The sequence below is a fragment of the Nycticebus coucang genome, chromosome 8, assembly GCF_027406575.1.
Source record: "Nycticebus coucang isolate mNycCou1 chromosome 8, mNycCou1.pri, whole genome shotgun sequence".
Lineage (NCBI taxonomy): Eukaryota > Metazoa > Chordata > Mammalia > Primates > Lorisidae > Nycticebus > Nycticebus coucang.
The window spans coordinates 126865079-126884691 of record NC_069787.1 but is presented as its reverse complement, the minus strand read 5'-3'; the positions used below and the strand labels follow the sequence as shown (position 1 = coordinate 126884691).

General features: G+C 39.1%; 2 protein-coding genes across 10 annotated transcripts in view; one reads left to right on the top strand and one right to left on the bottom strand.

The window, feature by feature from the left end:
* The first annotated feature begins 1593 nt into the window (after nucleotides 1-1593).
* Nucleotides 1594-15339, top strand: TRIM59 (tripartite motif containing 59). Of its 7 annotated transcripts, none has more exons than XM_053599223.1 (4): nucleotides 2386-2509; nucleotides 3408-3486; nucleotides 4885-4999; nucleotides 11304-15339. In XM_053599223.1, exon 4 carries the CDS (start codon nucleotides 11307-11309, stop codon nucleotides 12516-12518), a length of 1212 nt encoding a protein of 403 aa, XP_053455198.1. In that variant the 5' UTR covers nucleotides 2386-2509; nucleotides 3408-3486; nucleotides 4885-4999; nucleotides 11304-11306; the 3' UTR covers nucleotides 12519-15339. The 7 variants fall into 7 exon arrangements, with proteins under 7 accessions (XP_053455200.1, XP_053455196.1, XP_053455198.1 ...); XM_053599226.1 differs by having other exon boundaries at nucleotides 3408-3497; XM_053599225.1 differs by lacking the exons at nucleotides 2386-2509; nucleotides 4885-4999 and adding an exon at nucleotides 1594-1781 and having other exon boundaries at nucleotides 3408-3482.
* Nucleotides 15340-15540: 201 nt separating this feature from the next.
* The window catches only part of SMC4 (structural maintenance of chromosomes 4), a 36071-nt gene continuing 31998 nt past the window's right edge, over nucleotides 15541-19613 (bottom strand). For all 3 annotated transcript variants that reach the window (XM_053599217.1, XM_053599218.1, XM_053599219.1), the window contains 6 exons: nucleotides 18930-19074; nucleotides 18256-18429; nucleotides 17622-17804; nucleotides 17240-17472; nucleotides 16593-16776; nucleotides 15541-15820 (listed from right to left, as the gene is read on the bottom strand). In XM_053599217.1, the coding sequence (XP_053455192.1) occupies nucleotides 15668-15820; nucleotides 16593-16776; nucleotides 17240-17472; nucleotides 17622-17804; nucleotides 18256-18429; nucleotides 18930-19074 (1072 nt within the window). In that variant the 3' untranslated portion in view covers nucleotides 15541-15667. The remainder of the gene's footprint in view (nucleotides 15821-16592; nucleotides 16777-17239; nucleotides 17473-17621; nucleotides 17805-18255; nucleotides 18430-18929; nucleotides 19075-19613) is intronic.

Sequence of the window (19613 nt, the reverse complement as noted above, 5' to 3'; positions counted from 1 at the left end):
TACTGTATTCTCATAATAAAGTAAGCTAGAGAAAAGAATGTTATTAAGAAAATCATAAGGGAGAGAAAATATATTTGCTGTTCACTGTATGGAAGTGGATCATCATAAGGTCTTCATCCGTGTTGTACTGTTGGGGAGGCTGGAGAGACGGTAAGGAGGGTTGCTACTGCCTCAGGGGTGGCAGAGGCAGGCACGCTTGGTGTACCTTTGTGGAAGTACGTTATAACTTGTATTTTGCCTTTTCATTTCTCTAAAAATGTTTCTATCCTTCCACTGTTTGCTGTGGTTTCAGTGCCCGTATCAGAGACCGGGGCCACGTTATAAAAGAAGTCAAAAGCTGTCTGGAATAATCAGCATCCTTCTTTTGAGTCATAATTAGAAAACTTTTGCACTGCTGGTGGGAATGCAAATTAATACATTCCTTTTGGAAAGATATATGGAGAACACTCAGAGATCTAAAAATAGATCTGCCATTCAATCCTGTAATTCCTCTGCTGGGCATATACCCAGAAGACCAAAAATCACAACATAACAAAGATATTTGTACCAGAATGTTTATTGCAGCCCAATTCATAATAGCTAAGTCATGGAAAAAGCCCAAGTGCCCATCGATCCACGAATGGATTAATAAATTGTGGTATATGTATACCATGGAATACTATGCAGCCTTAAAGAAAGATGGAGACTTTACCTCTTTCATGTTTACATGGATGGAGCTGGAACATATTCTTCTTAGTAAAGTATCCCAAGAATGGAAGAAAAAGTACCCAATGTACACAGCCCTACTATGAAACTAATTTGGGACTCTCACATGAAAGCTATAACCCAGCTACAACTTAACAATAGGGGGAAGTGGGAAAGGGGAAGGGTGGGTAGAGGGAGGGGGATCTGTGGGAGCACAGCTGTGGTGCATATTACAGGGGTATTTGCGAAACTTGGTAAATGTAGAATGTAAATGTTTTGGCACAGTAACTGAGATAACGCAGGAAAGGCTATGTTAACCACTGTGATAAAAATGTGTCAAATGGTTTACGAAGCGAGTGTATGATGTCCCATGATCATATCAATGTATAGTTATGATTTAATAAAAACTTTTCCCTATACAGAAATATAAAAGATATCACCTATCATTCTGCAGCTGCAACTTGACTTTTTTTTTAATCTGTAAATAATTAGGAGGACCAAAAGGTGTCAAAGGTAAGACCCTCTCAGGTCACCCCCCCATCCTCTGGGAGTAATAAAATAATCTGCCTTGGAATGTAACAATCTGTAACCAATCGTAACTCATGCACTGGTTTCTCAAGGAAAGTGCTGAAATCCTGCCAAAATTTCTCCGTCTCTGACTATATAAATAGAAACTTCACTTTGGACGCTGAGCCCCATTCATTTGGAGGCGGTGTCTCTTGGGCGACGATTCTCTAACCATATTTTCTGAACCGAATTTTTTAAGGTTGACAGGAAAGGAAGGTGTGGTTAGAAGTGAGTATGTCTTGAGATACAGCTGAATAACCCTTTCTCAAGGGAAAAAGCGAGAAAAGAACTAACGAACGGTGTGTTTTCTGGTTCTAGGGGCTTAGTGAGGTGAAGCGCGAACTTGGTGGAGAAGCTGGGAGCAGAGTTGGGCTCGCACAGCTGTCATCTCCAGGACATCACTTCATCAAGCGGATCGAGGCCGGGAGAGGAGGGCGAGGAGCAGAGGAGCCGCAGAGCGCGTCCCGGCTGAGCGCTGCGGTCCCGGCTCGCGCTCACGGTCCTCCCTCCGGGCGCAGTCCAGCACGCTGGTGAGTCCAGGTCTCCGGACCGTGAGTCAGACGTGGAGGCGGGGCTGGCCTGCGGGCCCGGGCGGCGGCGACTTCCCGGGCGCCGACTCCCCGAGGGAACCGGGGAGGTTGGACACTGCGCTCTAAGGCTCAAAATCAGGGGTCCCCGGCCTGAGGTATGGAAATCGGCGGCCGCCGCCAGGACGCGCCCCTTTCCCGGCCGTCGGCGCCGACCCCAGCCCACCCGGCAGTGGCAGGACGCGCCCCCGGCGAAGTGAGTTTGTAAGCTGTTCATTGAAGGAAGGTACAATAATTTCGGTGACATTTGATTTTAGGTAATGTTGGTCTTGACATTACCTTTCACCAAACATGTCGCTAAACGCTTTCCACCAAACTCCCCAAGTTTCCCAGAGGCGGGCGGCGCCTGGCGCGCAGGCGCATAGAGAAGCGCTGGCGTCTGGGGCCGAACGCCACCCCCACCTGTCTGGTCCAGGGCCCTCCGCCGTTTACTTTCGAACTGCGGCCCCGCGCTCGTTCCCATTGGCCGACGCCACGCAGTTGAACGTGCCTGGAGACTGCGCCTGCGCCGCGAGGCCCCGCCCCGTCTGGGCACCTGAAGTCCTCCCGAGCGGGGGCGGGCGGCGGAGGGCGGGGTAGCGGAGCTGCTCTTAGCGCCCGCTCGGACGCCGTGGCGCTCTGTTTCGCCGCTGGGGTGGCTGTGAAGTCACACCGTCTCTCTTCTCCCCGTGGTGAGTCTCAGGACTGTCTTCTCTGGTTTGAGACAGCGGCTCTGGGCCCCTTTCCTTTTCCGTGTAGCACAGGCTTCTCTACAGGGTGTGTTCGGCCGGAGTCGTGGCGGGTGAAGATGGGGCGGGTGGGCTGGGCTCCTGCGTTCATCGCCCCTGCTTCCACATGGCGGCTTTGGGGAGCCACTTCCCCCTCTAGTATGGAACTGCATTTCTGGGAGGGAGAAGGGCCATTGTGACGGTGAGGACGAGCTGAGTGGGACTCCAGAGCCGGTCGGTCCCGTGGGGGGCGGGAGGCCCGGGCGGTGGGCGCGTCCCGGGAGAGGGCCCTGGAGCTCGGCCGTGAACCTCGGGGAGGGACGAGCACGGCCTTTTCGAGCCCCTTTGTGCGCGGGTCTCCCGGGACTTCTCCGGGATGGTGATAATTTTGCCTATTTCTCAGTTTTGAGAGGTATTAGGTAAAACTGTGCTAGGGTTCCGCAACATTTAAATGGCAGAACCGAGAAGAACAAACCTGTTTATGGGAATAACCTAAATCAGCGGTTCTGGGTTTGAACTGGCACTTCAACTCCCATCGGAGGTTTCTTGTCCGGTTAACTGAGTAATCTGAAGTGACCGTGAACGGTTGTTCCGTCGTCATTGTTGGTTAATATTTTCTAGAGCTCATAGGATACCGGACGCTGTCATTCCTTTATGACAGTCTGTTTGGTCACGGAATTGTTGGGATTTTCAAGGTACAAGTGATGCCCCAGCACCAACTGTTGGTGTTTGTCGTTACTGCCCTAAAACCACAAGGTGTAGGGATGGTAAAGTTCAAAAGCCGTGAACAATCATTTGTATGACATGAGAAAATAAACCTGAAACATTTAAGATAAATGTAATTAATTTGTTGTAATTTTAGAATAAGAATAAAAGAATCTGGAAAAGTTGGGAGAAAATAAAGCATATTCAGTTTCCAAACCAGGAGATCGACAAAGTAGGTAAGCCCTGGGTAATTAAGTGAATATGAAAGACTATTTGGTGAAATTTTTAGAATGTGATTTAAATATAAGGCGAAATTTAAGCCTCCGTGAAAAAGATATGCATTGGTAATGTATAAAATTCTAGCCATCTTATCAAAGGAACAAAGTGAAAAGTAAACAACTCCCACAGACATATCTTTTTTTAAATTTTGTATTCAATTGTTTTTGTTTTGAAGTTTTTTTTAATTTTCTTTTTCTTTTCTTTATTTATTTTTATTTATTTTTTAAATTTAGACAGAGTCTCACTTTGTGGCCCCCTGTAGAGTGTCATGGCGTCATAGTTCGCTGCAACCTCCAACTCTTGGGCTTAAGCTATTCTCTTGCCTCAGGCTACAGGTGCCTGCCACAATGCCCAGCTTTTTTTTTTTTTTTTTTTTTTTTTTTGGTACAAACCTCTGCCTGAGGCTGGTCTGGAACTCCTGAGCTCATAGCAATCCAGGTCCCTCTGCCTCCCAGAATACTAGGGTTACAGGCTTGAGCCACAGCACACAGCTAGTATCTTAAAGGTAGTCACTGTTAATTCTTTTGTATAACCTTTAAGATATTTTGCGAGGATATGTACATGTCCACACACCAAAATGGTATTTTATATATACAGAGCTGCAAATTGCATTTATTACCTTGGCTTCCTGGATACTTTTTCATTACACATTTATATATTGGCCTTTTTTAATGAGCTTGTAAGCTATCCATTGAAGGAAGGTACAATAATTTTGGTGAAATTTCGGCGGTGCCTGTGGCTCAGTGGGTAGGGTGCTGGCCCCATATACCGAGGGTGGCCGGTTTGAACCCGCATGGGCCAAACTGCAAAAACAACAAGAACAACAGCAGCTGGGCGTTCTGGCAGGCCCCTGTAGTCCCAGCTACTCAGGAGCACAGCACAGCACTCTACCAAGGATGATAAAATGAGACTCTGTCTAAAACAAACAAAAAAAAAATTTGGTGAAATTTTGATTTTAGGTAATGTTGGTTTTGATATTACCTTTCTCCAAACATGTTGCTAAATGTTTTCCACCAGATATATTTTTACTTTGGAAAGTATAAAAAGAGCAATTACAACCTTAACTTCTCAAATCAGATCTTGGTTAAATTGCATTAATAATTCCTTTTTTAGGTTGGAGGAACAGGTTGATACTAAAATGAAAGAAAACAGTACAGATGAACAAAGAGTTAAAATCAGATCTGACCATAGGAATTTTTTTTTTAATTTGAAAAAGTTATAATGATCTCTTGTTATTTTTATGTATTTATATATGTGACAAAGGTAAAAAAAACTTTCATCTTATGTATGTGTATAGTGTGGTTGTAGAACTTCTTACTAAGTCTCAAATTGCATTAAGTGTACTTTTTTATCAGGTAGGGCCATAAAGATGTGACCACCTAATCTGGGTGGTGACACCACTTGAATTTTCCCAGACTTACAGATAACTCACTAGAAATCTTGGAGCAAGTCATCAGACTCTTTAATGTGGTAAATATAATTTCTTTTCAGAAATTGTAAAATGTAATGAATGTTCTATAACCATTTATGTTTAGAGATGAAAGGCAATAAAGCCTAAGTGAATTAAAACTTAAAAAAATAGTTCACAGGGAGGGTAGGCAATTTTTTTTTTTTTGTGAGACAGAGTCACTTTGGTAGAGTATTGTGGTGTTCAAGGTCACAGCAGCCTCAGACCCCTGGGCTCAAAGCGATTCTCTTGCCTCATCCTCCCAAGTAACTGGAACTATAGGTGCCAGCCCTAACGCTTGGCTATTTTTTAGAGACGGGATCTCATTGTTGCTCAGGCTGATCTTAAACTCGTGGGCAATGATATTTTTTGTGCCACTCAATCTATCATTTATTCTCTTAATACCTGTTATCTGATAGGCTGGCTAGATATTGTGGAGACATACGGGAATCAGTCCTCTGGAGAAAGACTTCATAAAAGTTTGGAAATTTGTTGAGTTTTTGATCCTTATAAGAAATTAGCAAAATAATTTATAAGTAGATGATTTAGGCGAATGTGTCTTTCTGAGAAAACTTACTCTTTTATATGCATATGTCTTGGTGACTTTTGATAGGGAAGGGGGAAATCTTGAACCAAGTACCAATTTTTACATGGACTTGACCTATTGGAAGAAAATGCATTTTACATGTGTTAATTTTATTTTGCTGCTTTACTTTTTAAAAGCATAGATAGTACAAATTGATTATAAAATTCATTTGGCAGAGGAAAAGCTGGTTAATAGGCAAGGCACTTTTTTTTCTTAAATTTTTCTATTGTGTTAAAATATATGTAACAGGCCCAGCAGAGGGGCTCATGCCTGTAATCCTAGCACTCTGGGAGTCTGAAGTGGATGGATTGCCGGAGCATAGGAGTTTAAGACTAGCCTGAGCAAGAGCGAGACCCTGTCTCCACAAATAGAAAAACTAGCTGGGTGTAGTGGCGGGTGCCTGTCGTCCCAGCATCTCAGGAGGCTGAGGCAAGAGGATCATTTGAGCCCAAGAATTTGAGATTGCTGTGAGCTATGATGCTACAGCACTCAAACCCAGGGCCACTGAGTGAGACTCTTGTCTTAAAAAAAAAAAAAGGGGGGCGCTCATAGTTCAGTGGATAGGGTGGTGGGCCACATACATCAAGGGTGATGGGTTTGAGCCTGGCCTGGGCCTGCTAAACAATGATGACAATTGCAGCAAAAAAATAAATAAATAAATAAAATAAAAAAGCTGGGTGTTGTGGCTGGCGCCTGTAGTCCCAGCTACTTGGGAGGCTGAGGCAGGAGAGTTGCTACTCTCAAGAGTTTGAGGTTGCTGCGAGCTGTGACGCCACAGCACTCTACTGAGGGCGACATAGTGAAATTCTGTCTAAAAAAAAAAAAATATATATATATATATGTATAGTGTGTGTGTGTGAATAATATAGTGTGTGTATATATGTTTTTTGCTCTTTTCCTTCTCAGGAGCCTAGGCTGGTTGTGGAAAATTTCTGGTGCATAAAATTTTATACTGGTTTTTGTAAGAACTAGCCAGCTATAATCTTTTATTTCAGGAAGCAACCAGAGTCAGAAAATTCCTGGCCTTCCAAAGTTATTTTTAATTAAGCTTGCCTCTCTTAATTCTTATTTCTCTTGAATTTGTTGCCTAAAATCAGTTTTTAATAAATCCACAATAAGGTAATCTGAAAATAGAATTGGATTTTTGTGATCTTAAAGTTATCTACAAATTTCTGCTAAAAAATTAATTTCTTAAAAATTTTATATATGACAGCAGTAAGGTTGATACTGTGATTTTCACTTTCATTTTTATTTATTTTTTTGTTTTTTTGCAGTTTTTGCCTGGGGCTGGGTTTGAACCCGCCACCTCACTTTCATTTTTAAATAAACTCAGGAGAAGACATTTTCTTCATAATACTATTGTAAATATTCTCATCATCAAGAAAGTTGAATTTTTAGACTTCTAAATGGAAAAGAAAAGAAGTTATTCCTGCCTTTTTGTGAGTATAGAATAGGGCTTTGGACTGAGTTAGGTGGCTCACACCTATAATCCCAGCAGTTTGGAAGGCTGAGGCAGCAGGGTTCTTTGAGGTCAGGAGTTCAAGACCAAACGGGCAATATAGGGAGACCCCATTGCTACCAAAAAGGGGGAAAAAAAAAAAAAGAAAGGGCTCTTGGAGAGAAAAGTTTAGAACTCTAGATTCTCCTTTATGGCTAGTTTTCTAGTTAAACATTAAATAGATCTAATAATATTAAATCTAAATTGAATGTATGTCCACTGCTCAAATTTTATTCTTTGCAAAGTGCTATTTTGTTTATTCCTTCATTGTAAATTCTGACATCCCTGAAATACTCTGAGAAATGTGTTTGTTTTTCCTGGCTGGGTTTTGTAATACCTCCAGAGCTCTCTGGAGGTGTAGCGCAAGCTGTAAAGTCTCCCATTGTGCATTCACTTGACATTATCTGCAGTGAATGTCATCTGTACTGTGGCTCAGCTGCTTGGTTTTCTGAAATGCATTACAGTTCAAGCTCAGTCTTTCTTTTTGGCTCGTTAGATGTCTGAATATTGTCATTCTGAATGAGCATTTTCTGATAGTCTTTCCTGTTAATGGCTTTTCCTATGCGAAGTAGAGATTTTGCTATTAAGAAAAACAAAAAAACAAACTAAGGTTCCTGTTAATACTGATCTCTTGGAAGATGCTTGTTCCTTGAACTAATAGTTAAATGACTGCTTTATATTAAGTTCTGTGTTTAGGTTATGGGAATACAGCCATAGTTCAGACACTACTCCTCCCCTTATAGGAGTGTTACATTTTAATGTAATAAAAATGTTACAAAGTTCTTTTAAATAAAATCTCTTTAAGTGGTATAAAGTGCAAATGCATGTTAAATGACAGGGAATCTGGGGGGAAGAGGCAGGCTCAAATTTGGACTTGAATGATAAGAGTTTGGCAGATGATTAAGGAGCCAAGAGCTAAAATGTCTACAGAAGTTTTATTAGATATTAGTTAATGACCAGGTGTGGTGGCTCATGCTTGTAATCCTAACACTCTGGGAGGCTGAGGCAGGTGAATTGAGCTCAGGAGTTCAAGACCAGCCTGAGCAAAAGCGAGACCTTGTCTCTAATAAAAATGGAAAACCTTGCCAGATGTCTTGGTGGTGGCACCTTGGCGGCGGGCACCTGTAGTCCCAGCTACTCAGGAGGCTCAGGCTAGAATATTGCTCAAACCTAGGAGTTTGAGGTTACTGTAAGCTATGGCACTCTAGCCTGGGACAACAGAGTGAGACTCTGTTTCAAAAACAAAAAGTATAATTAGTTATTTTTAGATGCTGTTTTCATACATTTTTTTAATTTTAAAAGTTAGTTTTATAATTAGCTGGACATGGTGGCAGATACCTGTAGTCCCAGCTTGTTGGGAGGCTGAAGGAGGGGGATTGCTTGAGTGCAGGATTTTGAGGTTGCTGTGATCTAGGCTGAGGCCATGGCACTGTAGCCTGGGCAACAGAGTGAGACTCTGTCTCAAAAAACAAACAAACAGGGGCGGTGCCTGTGGCTCAGTCGGTAGGGCGCCGGCCCCATATACCGAGGGTGGCGGGTTCAAACCCGGCCCCAGCCAAACTGCAACCAAAAAATAGCTGGGCGTTGTGGTGGGCGCTTGTAATCCCAGCTACTCGGGAGGCTGAGGCAGGAGAATCACCTAAGCCCAGGAGTTGGAGGTTGCTGTGAGCTGTGTGAGGCCACAGCACTCTGCCGAGGGCCATAAAATAAGACTCTGTCTCTACAAAAAAAAACAACAACAACAACAAAAAAAAATATTAGTTTTTTTTTAGAGGGTGACTTGGCAACTTTTACATTTTATGTGAATGGCACTTGAATTTTTTGTTATGGTGTAAGTTGATTTTTCTCTTCCAAGGGGTCTTTATGATTGTGGCATATGTCGAAGATAGGTAAGAAGGAAAACTTTCAAGAGGTGGTAGGATAAACTGTCAGGCTTCTGTGGGAAATATCCGTAATAACTTACCAACAGGCCAAGTTACTAGTGTCAGAGTGATAGGAGAACTATTGCTGGATTTTTTGTGTCTCAGGGAAATACTCGAGACTTTTTCATGAAGGAAAGATGACTAATGGTGTCCTTTATGTTCTTTAGGTGCTCAAATTTTTTGCTTAAAAATTAAATCAAGGCTGGGTGCAGTGGCTCACACTTGTAATCCCAGCACTTGGGAGGCCCAGGCAGATTGATTGCCTGAGCTCACAGGTTCAAAACCAGCCTGAGCCAGAGCGAGACCTCATCTCTAAAAATAGCCGGGTGTTATGGCAGGCACCTGTAAGTCCCACCTACTTGGGAGGCTGAGGCAAGAGAATCACTTAAGCCCAGGAGTTGGAGGTTGCTGTTAGCTGTGATGCCACTGCAGTCTACCGAGGGTGGCAAAGTGAGACTGTCTCAAAAACAACAGAAAAAAAAAAATTCGGGGTGGCTGAGGCAGGTGGATTGGCTGAGCTCATGAGTTTGAGACCAGCCTGAGCAGAAGGAGACCTGATCTCTAAAAATAGCCAGGCATTGTGGCTGGCACCTGTAGTCCCAGCTGCTCAGGAGGCTGAGGCAAGAGGATTGCTTGAGCCCAAGGGTTTGAGGTTGCTGTGAGCTATGGCATCATAGCACTCTACTGAAGGCAACAACAACAATAACAAAAAAGTCAGTACTTTAGAATTTACCACAACCAAACTCTTCATCTTTCATATTGATTTTTGTAAGGAGTAATTCAAACTTTTTCCCTTCTAAATTGTGAAAAGTTAAAATTACTGCTTTGGAAAATTATATTATGCTGTTCCTGCACTTTAAGCACATTTGTATTCTATTTAATTCAGGAAGCTATGAAATTTATAGGAACTTGCTTTGGAAGCCATGATTGAGCTAGCTGGGAGTATGTTTCCTTCTTTTGGCTTTTTTTTTTTTTTTTTTTTTTATTTTATTTCGTTGCTTATTTTTTATTTCTTCACTTTTTTTTTTTTTTTTTTGTTGAGACAGGGTCCCACCCTATGCCCCTGAGCAGAGTGCAGTGGGCGTGGTAGCTCACCACAACCTCAGACTCGGGCTGTGGGCACCCCGCTGCCTCAGCCTCAGGAAGCCGCTGGGATTACAGGGGCTCGCCGCGGCGCCCGGCTGGGTTTTTCCATTTTTTTCACGAGTCGGGGTCTCACTGTCGCTCAGGCGAGTCTCGAACTCCTGAGCTCAAGCGATTCTCCCTCCTCAGCCTCCCACAGTGCTGGGATTACAGGCGTGAGCCACCGCGCCCGGCCCTTCTTTTGAATTAAAGAATATTTTCTTAAGCCTAACTTGTGATGTTATGTAATAGAGATATTTAGTTTTACCTATTCATTATATATGTTATATATGTCATTATATATGTCTGTCAAGTTCATCTGAGAAAAAGTGCTACGTACTCATTGTTGAACGAATATCACTACAGTCAGAGTACTCCCGTTAGGAAGCTGTGCACCAATGCCAATTCCCTTACACTTCAAAGCAATTTTGGAACTTTTTTCTGGAATGACCCATCAAAGCTGTTGTCATGAGGTCTGACAATTAAGTTCATGAACCTCCCAGAGTGCATTTACATTGCAGTGCTGTACAAACAACTCAAGGTTTCATAATCTTGGTGTATCAGAGTCTCACAGCTATGTTTGTTTCGATGTGGGGTGATACCTGGCTAAGTGGTATTCATTATTATTGTTGTGGTCATTCCAGAAAGAGTTCCAAAACTGTGTTGAAGGGTGGACTAGGTGGGCACTGGTGTCGGTGCATAGCTTCCTGAGGGGAGTACTTCAATATGACCATAGTGATATTCAGCAATGAGGTCTACTGTTTGTGGGATAAATATGTGAATTTAATTGTCAGACCTCAAAGTTTTGAATTTAGCATTTTAGATGTTAACTTGTATAGAATAGTTGTAATCATTAAGATGATTTTAAAAACAGCTTTGAATTTTATTTGGTCTTTGTTATATGTAAACAAATTTAAGTAATTTAAAGCACTTTATTACAAATTAATTGAAATTGGGATGATTTTTGTCAGAAAATAATAAACTCTTACAGATTATTGGTTATTCAGTATTATCTATATTAGGAATTAAATTACTAAGAAAGTTGCATGTTTAAAATCTTAGTAAATACCTTAGTTGTCCTCTTTTAAGTAATAAGTACAGTAAATTAATGATTTGGAGGTTAATGCCTATAATTTCACATAACCCGTACACATGTCTTTATTGTATGTAGATTTAAAAGTACTTTTTTCCCTTGACAGGAAATGCATAATTTTGAGGATGAGTTAACGTGTCCCATCTGTTACAGTATTTTTGAAGATCCTCGTGTCCTACCATGTTCTCATACATTTTGTAGAAATTGCTTGGAAAATGTTCTTCAGGCATCTGGTAACTTTTATATATGGAGACCTTTACGAATTCCACTCAAGTGCCCTAACTGTAGAAGTATTATTGAAATTGCTCCAACTGGCATTGAATCTTTACCTGTTAATTTTGCATTAAGGGCTATTATTGAGAAGTACCAGCAAGAAGACCACCCAGATATTGTCACCTGCCCTGAACATTACAGGCAACCCTTAAATGTTTATTGCCTATTGGATAAAAAATTAGTCTGTGGTCATTGCCTTACTATAGGTCAACACCATGGTCATCCTATAGATGACCTTCAAAGTGCCTATCTGAAAGAAAAGGACACGCCTCAAAACCTGCTTGAACAGTTGACTGACACACATTGGACAGATCTTACTCGTCTTATTGAAAAGCTGGAAGAACAAAAATCTCATTCTGAGAAAATGGTCCAAGGTGATAAGGAAGTTGTTCTCCAATACTTTAAGGAGCTTAGTGATACATTAGAACAGAAAAAAAAATTTTTCCTAACAGCTCTCTGTGATGTTGGTCATCTGATTAATCAAGAATATACTCCACAAATCGAAAGAATGAAAGAAATGAGAGAGCAGCAGCTTGAACTAATGACAGTGATAACGTCTTTACAAGAAGAGTCTCCACTGAAATTTCTTGAAAAAGTTGATGATGTTCGCCAACGTGTGCAGATCTTAAAACAAAGACCACTTCCTGAGGTCCAACCTGTTGAAATTTATCCTCGAGTAAGCAAAGTATTAAAAGAAGAATGGAGCAGAACAGAAATTGGACAAATTAAGAAAGTGCTCATTCCTGAAATGAAAATTTCTTCAAAAAGGATGCCATGTTCCTGGCCTGATAAAGACGAAAAAGAAGTTGAATTTTTTAAAATTTTAAACATTGTTATAGTTACACTAATTTCAGCGATACTGATGTTGATACTCTTTTTCAATCAACACATAATAACCTTTTTAAATGAAATCACTTCAATATGTTTTTCTGAAGTCTCTTTATCTGTTTACCAAAGTTTATCTAACAATTTGCATAATTTAAAGAATATACTATGTCGCGCTTTAGAGATGTTGAAGGAATTTATGTGGAAAGTAGTTTCTGATTGAAAACTTAAATCCGAATTATTTAAATGGGCTTATTCTGTATGGCAGAAACTAACCATTCCTAAGTGGAGATGTAGGGGTACCATGGTCAAATAAGTAGCAAACTAAGCTTTATTAGGGTTGCAACAAATAATGTTTTCATGTTTTTGTTGGTTAGAAATATGCCAAAATTAGAAATGAGGCCATATCAAGTCTTTATTAGAAAGCAATAAAATCTAATAATCGCTTGATTTGATATTAATACATTATCCCAATTTTCTTAGCTTCATAGAAGTTAGCTGGATGTTACTGTGACATTTAAACATTCTTGTACCAATATTCTTTTACCATTATTGTATACTACAGTTAGTTAGCTTTGCAGTTCTTTCTGTAGTTTTTAGGTTAAAGGATGACAAAAAGATGTAAAGTATGTAATTTGATAATGGCTTGAAACTTTGGGATGAGTGAATAAGGATGGTCAAGAGATTTTAAAATGGAGCAAAGCCTAAATGTGGTAAGGCATCATTAGTAGTAGAACCTCTGTAAGTTGACCACCCAAGGGACTGTTACCAATATATGGAGGTGGTGAGCATAAGGAACTGGGCCTGCTGTACTGATATGTATATGGATGTAGTGCATGTCTGGTCTATGAAAATTAGGTCAACTTGAGTCGGTCAACTATGGAGGTTCTACTGTATTTCAATCAACTGTATCTTGTCCGTATCTATTTTAGATAATTTAAGAGCCATAAAATATTAACATTCATTCCAAATAAATCTATTATTGCTTTTGGATAACACAGCAGCATTTTTTAATACTTGTCATATTTCATGATTTGTTACCAAACAAGTTCAAAACTCTTTACTTCTCTTAACAGGGATTGTAGTTATGATACTTGTGGTAGGTAAACTTTTGGGCTCATTATCCACACAACCCTAAGGATAAGCTGACTTGCTTTTCAGAAATCCCAAATGGGCTGCCTTACCTATTTCAGAAAGACATTCCAGGTCAGATTAGGGAATGCTCTTGGACAAACAGATTATGTAAGTAAACTATCATGAATAAACAATGGATTTATTTAGGGCACTAGTAAGTTCCTATCCGCTGAGAGTAAGTCTTAACACTTAGATACTCAATTGTCAGTTTGACTAGAATCAGACTATATCTAGCACAGTTAACTATTGTACAAAGAACATTTGAAGGGCATAATGGAGGTGACAGGAGGTATAGTCAGCTATTAAAATAGAAATAAAAATATTAACTTTAGACTGAAGTTAGTGATTTTACTTACAACTTTAGTCATACCATGAAAGGGCCCTGTGCTTTTGAATAAATGCAATTAGTAAGCAATGAAATATTAGCCATTATGTGTCAAGCATTTATCTCACATATATATTTTTAACCCCTCCTTTTTGTAGATGTGGAAGAGTCCATGCTTTTGCTTTTAAAAAGCTTCATGCTATAGTAACTACACCTTTAAAGGATCTAAATAGGCACTATTTGACACTATTTTTCAACTTGCCAATTTTTAGTAAACTTTTTTGACAAATTGTATGAAATATGCTTTAATAGAGTACACAAGTGATTCTTACACATGCTGCTGTTTTCTATTTTTGCCAGGATGAGATTATATAAAGTATATAATCTTGAAACATTTCTAAGTTTTATGTGTTAGAAAAGTATATATTTTAATAAACTGGTTTTGGTATTTTAATTTGTATTGAGTGGCTTAAAGACACTCAACGTCAGTAGTAGCTTTGGAATTTTTGTATGCGTACTGGGTATTTTCTATTATAACTCCTTAAAACATAGCACTAAGCTCTGTTGTATTGGTTATTAAAATAAAAATTCCGTATACTCCTCTCACCAATGAAAATGATGAAGCATTTCTTACACTTATATCTTCTTGATTTAAACGAAACAACACATGCTTGAATTTTAACTCTTGCTTTATTTAAGTCCATGCTACTAATGTTTACATTTTTATGGCTATATTATGATACAAACTTTTTTTGGAGACAGGGTGTCTGTTGCCCAGTACAGTGGCAGTGGCATCATTATTGTTCAGTGTTACCTCAAACTTTTGGGCCAAGTGACCACACCTGACTTTTTTTGTAGAAATGGGGGGGGGGCAAGGAGGGAGTCTTGATATGTTGCCCAAGCTGGTTTCCTGTTTCGGCCTCTCAAGTATTGGGAGTACAAAGGTGTAACCCATTGCACCCATACCTGATGGACTTTAATACCTACACAATGGCCCACTGCATAATGAAGCAATTAACTCTTAATTCCTTAGGCTAAATACCTACAAATTAAATACCGCAAAAGACTTGATTCAATACCAAAATTCCTATGGAAACCAAGTGGTGTCAATCGACTTCCAGTTGCGTTCTAACATTTTTTGAGCCAATACAGTATAAACAATTGAATAGGCCAACAACACTCAAGACACCTTACCTTTCATTACTAAGGAAGTTAAACCCCACATACATACGCTTCTTGATTTACAATGGGTCAATGTCCAGATAAAATTAGTAAGTTTAAGAACCTCTGTTTTATTCTTAGGAGGCAACTACACAGGAATATTTTTCAAATTAGAATATAGGCTAGTCATGTTCAGACACTGCTTTTGTTTACTGGCCCTCTTGTAAGTATAAGTTTCAAGTGGTCAAATATACCAAGTTTTAGAAAAACATACTTGTGTTCCCATTATTTGGGTAATAAAAATAGATCGTCTAAATTAGCAAATTAAGTGGGAGGCCTTAAGAATTTATCAAAAATTATAATAGTTGGCAGGCTTTCACCTATTCCAGTGTAGGTGAAAGGTCCATGAAGGTATGAGCCTTGGTAACACAGTCTAGTTTAGATATCTGCCTCAACCTTTCACTTTGCTGGCAGCAGTGAGTGAGTAACCTGACTCTCCAAGTATCTCATTTTTCTCCATAGTCTGCCACTTACAAAATTGTCAGGTTCTTACAATCTACTAGAAGTACATAGAATACTTTATTAGACTTTATAAAATGACTCTTAATAGCATAAAATAGAATAATTTTGTGATCCAGTTTAAGAACATGTATTTTATACAAGTCCATTGCTTACAAATAGAGAAATTGGTAATACAATAAGCAGCATCTACACCAATTCAATTTTTTAAAGAGTCTTCTGTATAAACAAGCTTAACAAAGTCCTTTAGATGCAATTTCTTTTGGGTTTACTGCAACACTTTTTGTTATATTGTATGTCTTGTAAATTCCAATAAGTCTATCCGAAATTTCAAACATATTATTTCGAAGAGAAATTATTATGAACTGGGCATTTTTTGTTTGTTCCTATGGGAAAAAAAGATAATAAGTTAGAAACAATAACAGGTAAAACAAATAGTAAACATAACCTCAATGTTTTTTTTGGATAACAAATTTAACATTAGATTGATATTATGCAGGCAAGATGAAAGGAATTTGGTAATTATTGGAAGTATGACAACCTAGAAGTTTTCTTTTCCTTTTTTTTAGAGACAAGAGTCTCACTTTATGGCCCTCAGTAGAGTGCTGTCATGTCACAGCTCACAGCCACCTCCAACTCCTGGGCTTTGGCGATTCTCTTGCCTCAGCCTCCCGAATAGCTGGGACCACAGGCGCCCACCACAATGCCTGGCTATTTTTTTGTTGCAGTTTGGCCGGGGCCGGGTTTGAACCCGCCACCCTTGGTATATGGGGCCAGCGCCCTGCTCACTGAGCCACAGGCACCGCCTGAAGTCTTTTTTTTTTTTTTTTTTGCAGTTTTTGGCTAGGGCCGAGTTTGAACCTGCCACCTCTGGTATGTGGGGCCAGCGCCCTACTCCTTTGAGCCACAGGCACCACCCCAACCTAGAAGTCTTTTAGTGAAAAAGATCTAGGAAGGAGACTTGGGATACTATTTGTGATTATGCTGATTTGCATTTTCAATTTATATTTTACTTCTCCAAAGTGGATATAGTTCAAATAAAGATCTGGTCTCCGTTGATACCATAAAATATGCAGTTAGAGAATAAGGAAAAAAGCTCAATAGTAAGAAATTAGTCAAAGAATTCATGGGCAGAAAATTCCTTAAATGATCACTTACATATATATAAAATGCAACAATGGATACATTTTTAAAATCAAGGGCAGCATCAATCTCATCCATGAAGTAAAGAGGAGTGGGTTTGTAGTGATGAAGAGCAAATACTAAAGCCAGTGAACTAAGTGTTTTCTCTCCTCCCGAAAGGTTAAAGATCTTCTTCCAACTTTTCTTTGGTGGTCGAACACTGCAATAATTAAGAAAATCTCTTTAGTCAAATTACTTGAAAAGCCCGAAACCTCATGATTTGTTTTCCATAATTTACTTCCACCACCTTCCTTCCTTTAAAATCTCTAATTTGCTTTTCACAAATATGAACTCTTTTGGGGATATTTTATAAAAACAGAGAATGAACACATTGAAACACCTACCAAATTTTAAGATTTAAACAGCAAATGCAATTTTCAGTACTGATGTAAAACTAAAGTAGCCTGAAAATTAAAAAAAGATGAACTAGAAAAATATTTTGTAAAGGTTATTTGCTGTTTGTCCTTGTAAACTGCCAGCATACGTAGCATGGAAACAAATTATTATTAAATAAAACAAAACATAGATCTTACCTTCACATCCCACTACCCAACAAATACTGGGTTTGGAGAATACATACCCATAGGTAACAAGCAGATTAAAAATGCAGCGTAATTACAAACCTGAACATGATTCCTTCAGAGAAAGGGTCCAAACTGTCTACCAGCTCCAGTTCAGCATCTCCACCCAAGGTAAGCATTTGGTAATTTTCCTTTAATTTATTTGTTATTACATAAAAACCTGCCATAAATTCATTAAGCCTTTGTTTCCGAAGATCTTCATATGCCTGTCTAAAATTATCTCTCTGATTAGTAATTTTGTCCAATTCTGCTACTCGTTGCAAATACAATTCTTCCTGTGAAAAGGATAGTATGTTAGGAAAAATCTAAATGGATATAAATCTGACATGAAAATTAGTGTTGCTAATTATATAAAACCGAAGGCCAGAATTTAGGCTAAGGACTATAAATAATTTGACTGGTATACATAAACAGTTCTCTATACCTTCTTTTTATACTCTGCAATGGCACCAAGATTTGGTTTCATTTCATGACACTGGGCTTCCAAAAGTGCAATTTGATTGATTATAGAATCTGGATTCTTGATTGCTTCAAGATCCTCTGGGCTTAGAACTGAAACATCTTCAACAGGATTATCTCCTATTGGATGCAAGGATATTTTGGAAATCTAAAAGTGTGATGTAGGTGAGAGTTAGAGAAAGCACATTACTACAAAAAAAAAAAAAAAAACAATATGACAGTCGTATTGCTAGGAAAACAAAAGGAATTGTGTTACCTTTTTTTTTTTAGATAGAGCTCAAGCTGTCACCCTTGGTAGAGTGCCGTAGCATCACAGCTCACAGCAACCTCCAACTCCTGAGGTTAAGCAATTCTCTTGCCTCAGCCTCTCAAGTAGCTGGGACTACAGGCACCTGCCACAACGCCCGGCTAGTTTTTGGTTGTAGTTGTCACTGTTTGGCTAGATTAAAACCCACCAGCTCTGGTGTATGTGGCTGGCTGGCACCTTAGCCGCTTGAGCTACAGGCACCAAGCCTGTGTTAACTATTTTTTAGGCCCACCCCCCCCACACTTTCCATAAAGCATATGTGAAAGTCAAATTTAAATGGTAACAATCTCACCTCTTTTTGCCAATATTTTATTTTAGAATTATGTTCAGCAATGTGGCTATCAATTTGTTCAAGTTTTAACTTAATACTAAGTGCATCTTTTTGAAGAGCATGTTCATTTTCTTGAATAACTTTTAGTTCTTGAAGTAGATCACGATGTTTTTTCTGGATCTCTGGTAAGGATTTCTAAAGATCAAGAAGAACTTTTACATACAGTCTAAGTTCCATCACTTGGAAGTTTTTAATAACAAAATCTACTCTCTTCTGTGTAAAACTATAAGTAATTCCAATTTAACTATGTAAACAGGAGGAAACATCTGACACCTCTACCTTAAACAAGGAAAGTTAAGGTAGAAGGGAAGAAATAAAGCAGGCACAAATAAAAAAAAAAAAAAAAAAAAAAAAGAACTTTTACAAAGATAATCTCAAATAGAACAGGTATTTTCACATTTCAAAGATGGCATTAGCAATCTCTTCCAATGCTTCTTCCATTTTAAATTAAAACATTTTAATTGACATAAAAGTTTTAATATGGTACTCATTTCTTTACAAATAAAAGCTTATAGTTAGAAGGCTTCTAACCTATTGATTGCCTACCATATTCAAGGCAGCACTAATGTTGTATGTCCAACTCATTAATTACTGCAAATATCTTTCCTCCCTCTCCAATGCAAACCAAGTCTTACCTCTGCAGCCTCTGTAATCTCTATAACTTCTGCTGCTTTATCCTCAATACTTTTTAGTTTTGCCCTTAAGTCATCTATTTCTTTTTCAGTATCTCTTATTTCTTTCTCTGTTCGAGAGACAGAGTCTTGTGCCTTTTTAAGATTTCTAAAGAAGCAAAAAGACACATTAAAAATGTAGTATTCTGCTTCTGAAAACCTACCAAAGAACTTCTGATGACATTATGAGACTTTTTTTCTATCATAGTTTTCTAAATCTGTTTTACTAAACCATCCTTAAACAAGTTTTATCAATTTATACAAACACTTGTGGGATGAGTTATATATTAAACACACAATATAAAAATTAATGAGTCTTCCTTATATATTCTAATATCCATTCTGCAAATTTGCCCAGTACATTATTCTTAAATTTCTACAACCCTGAAACTATTTTTTCAAATAATTACCTCCTACTTTAAGACAGGGTAACAAGTACTTTCAAAAATGATGGGCCTTATTATGCACTTAATATAGTTCTTTTTTTTTTTTTTAAGAGACAGAGCCTCATTTTATCACCCTCAGTAGTGCCGCAGCATCACAGCTCACAGCAATCTCCAACTCCTGGGCTTAAGCGATTCTCTTGTATCAGCCTCCCAAGTAGCTGGGACTACAGGCGCCCGCCACAACGCCCGGCTACTTTTTTGT

What these genes read in the sequence shown, in the direction of transcription:
- TRIM59 (XM_053599225.1), top strand. Translation starts at nt 11,307, where the DNA reads ATGCATAATTTTGAGGATGAGTTAACGTGTCCCATCTGTTACAGTATT.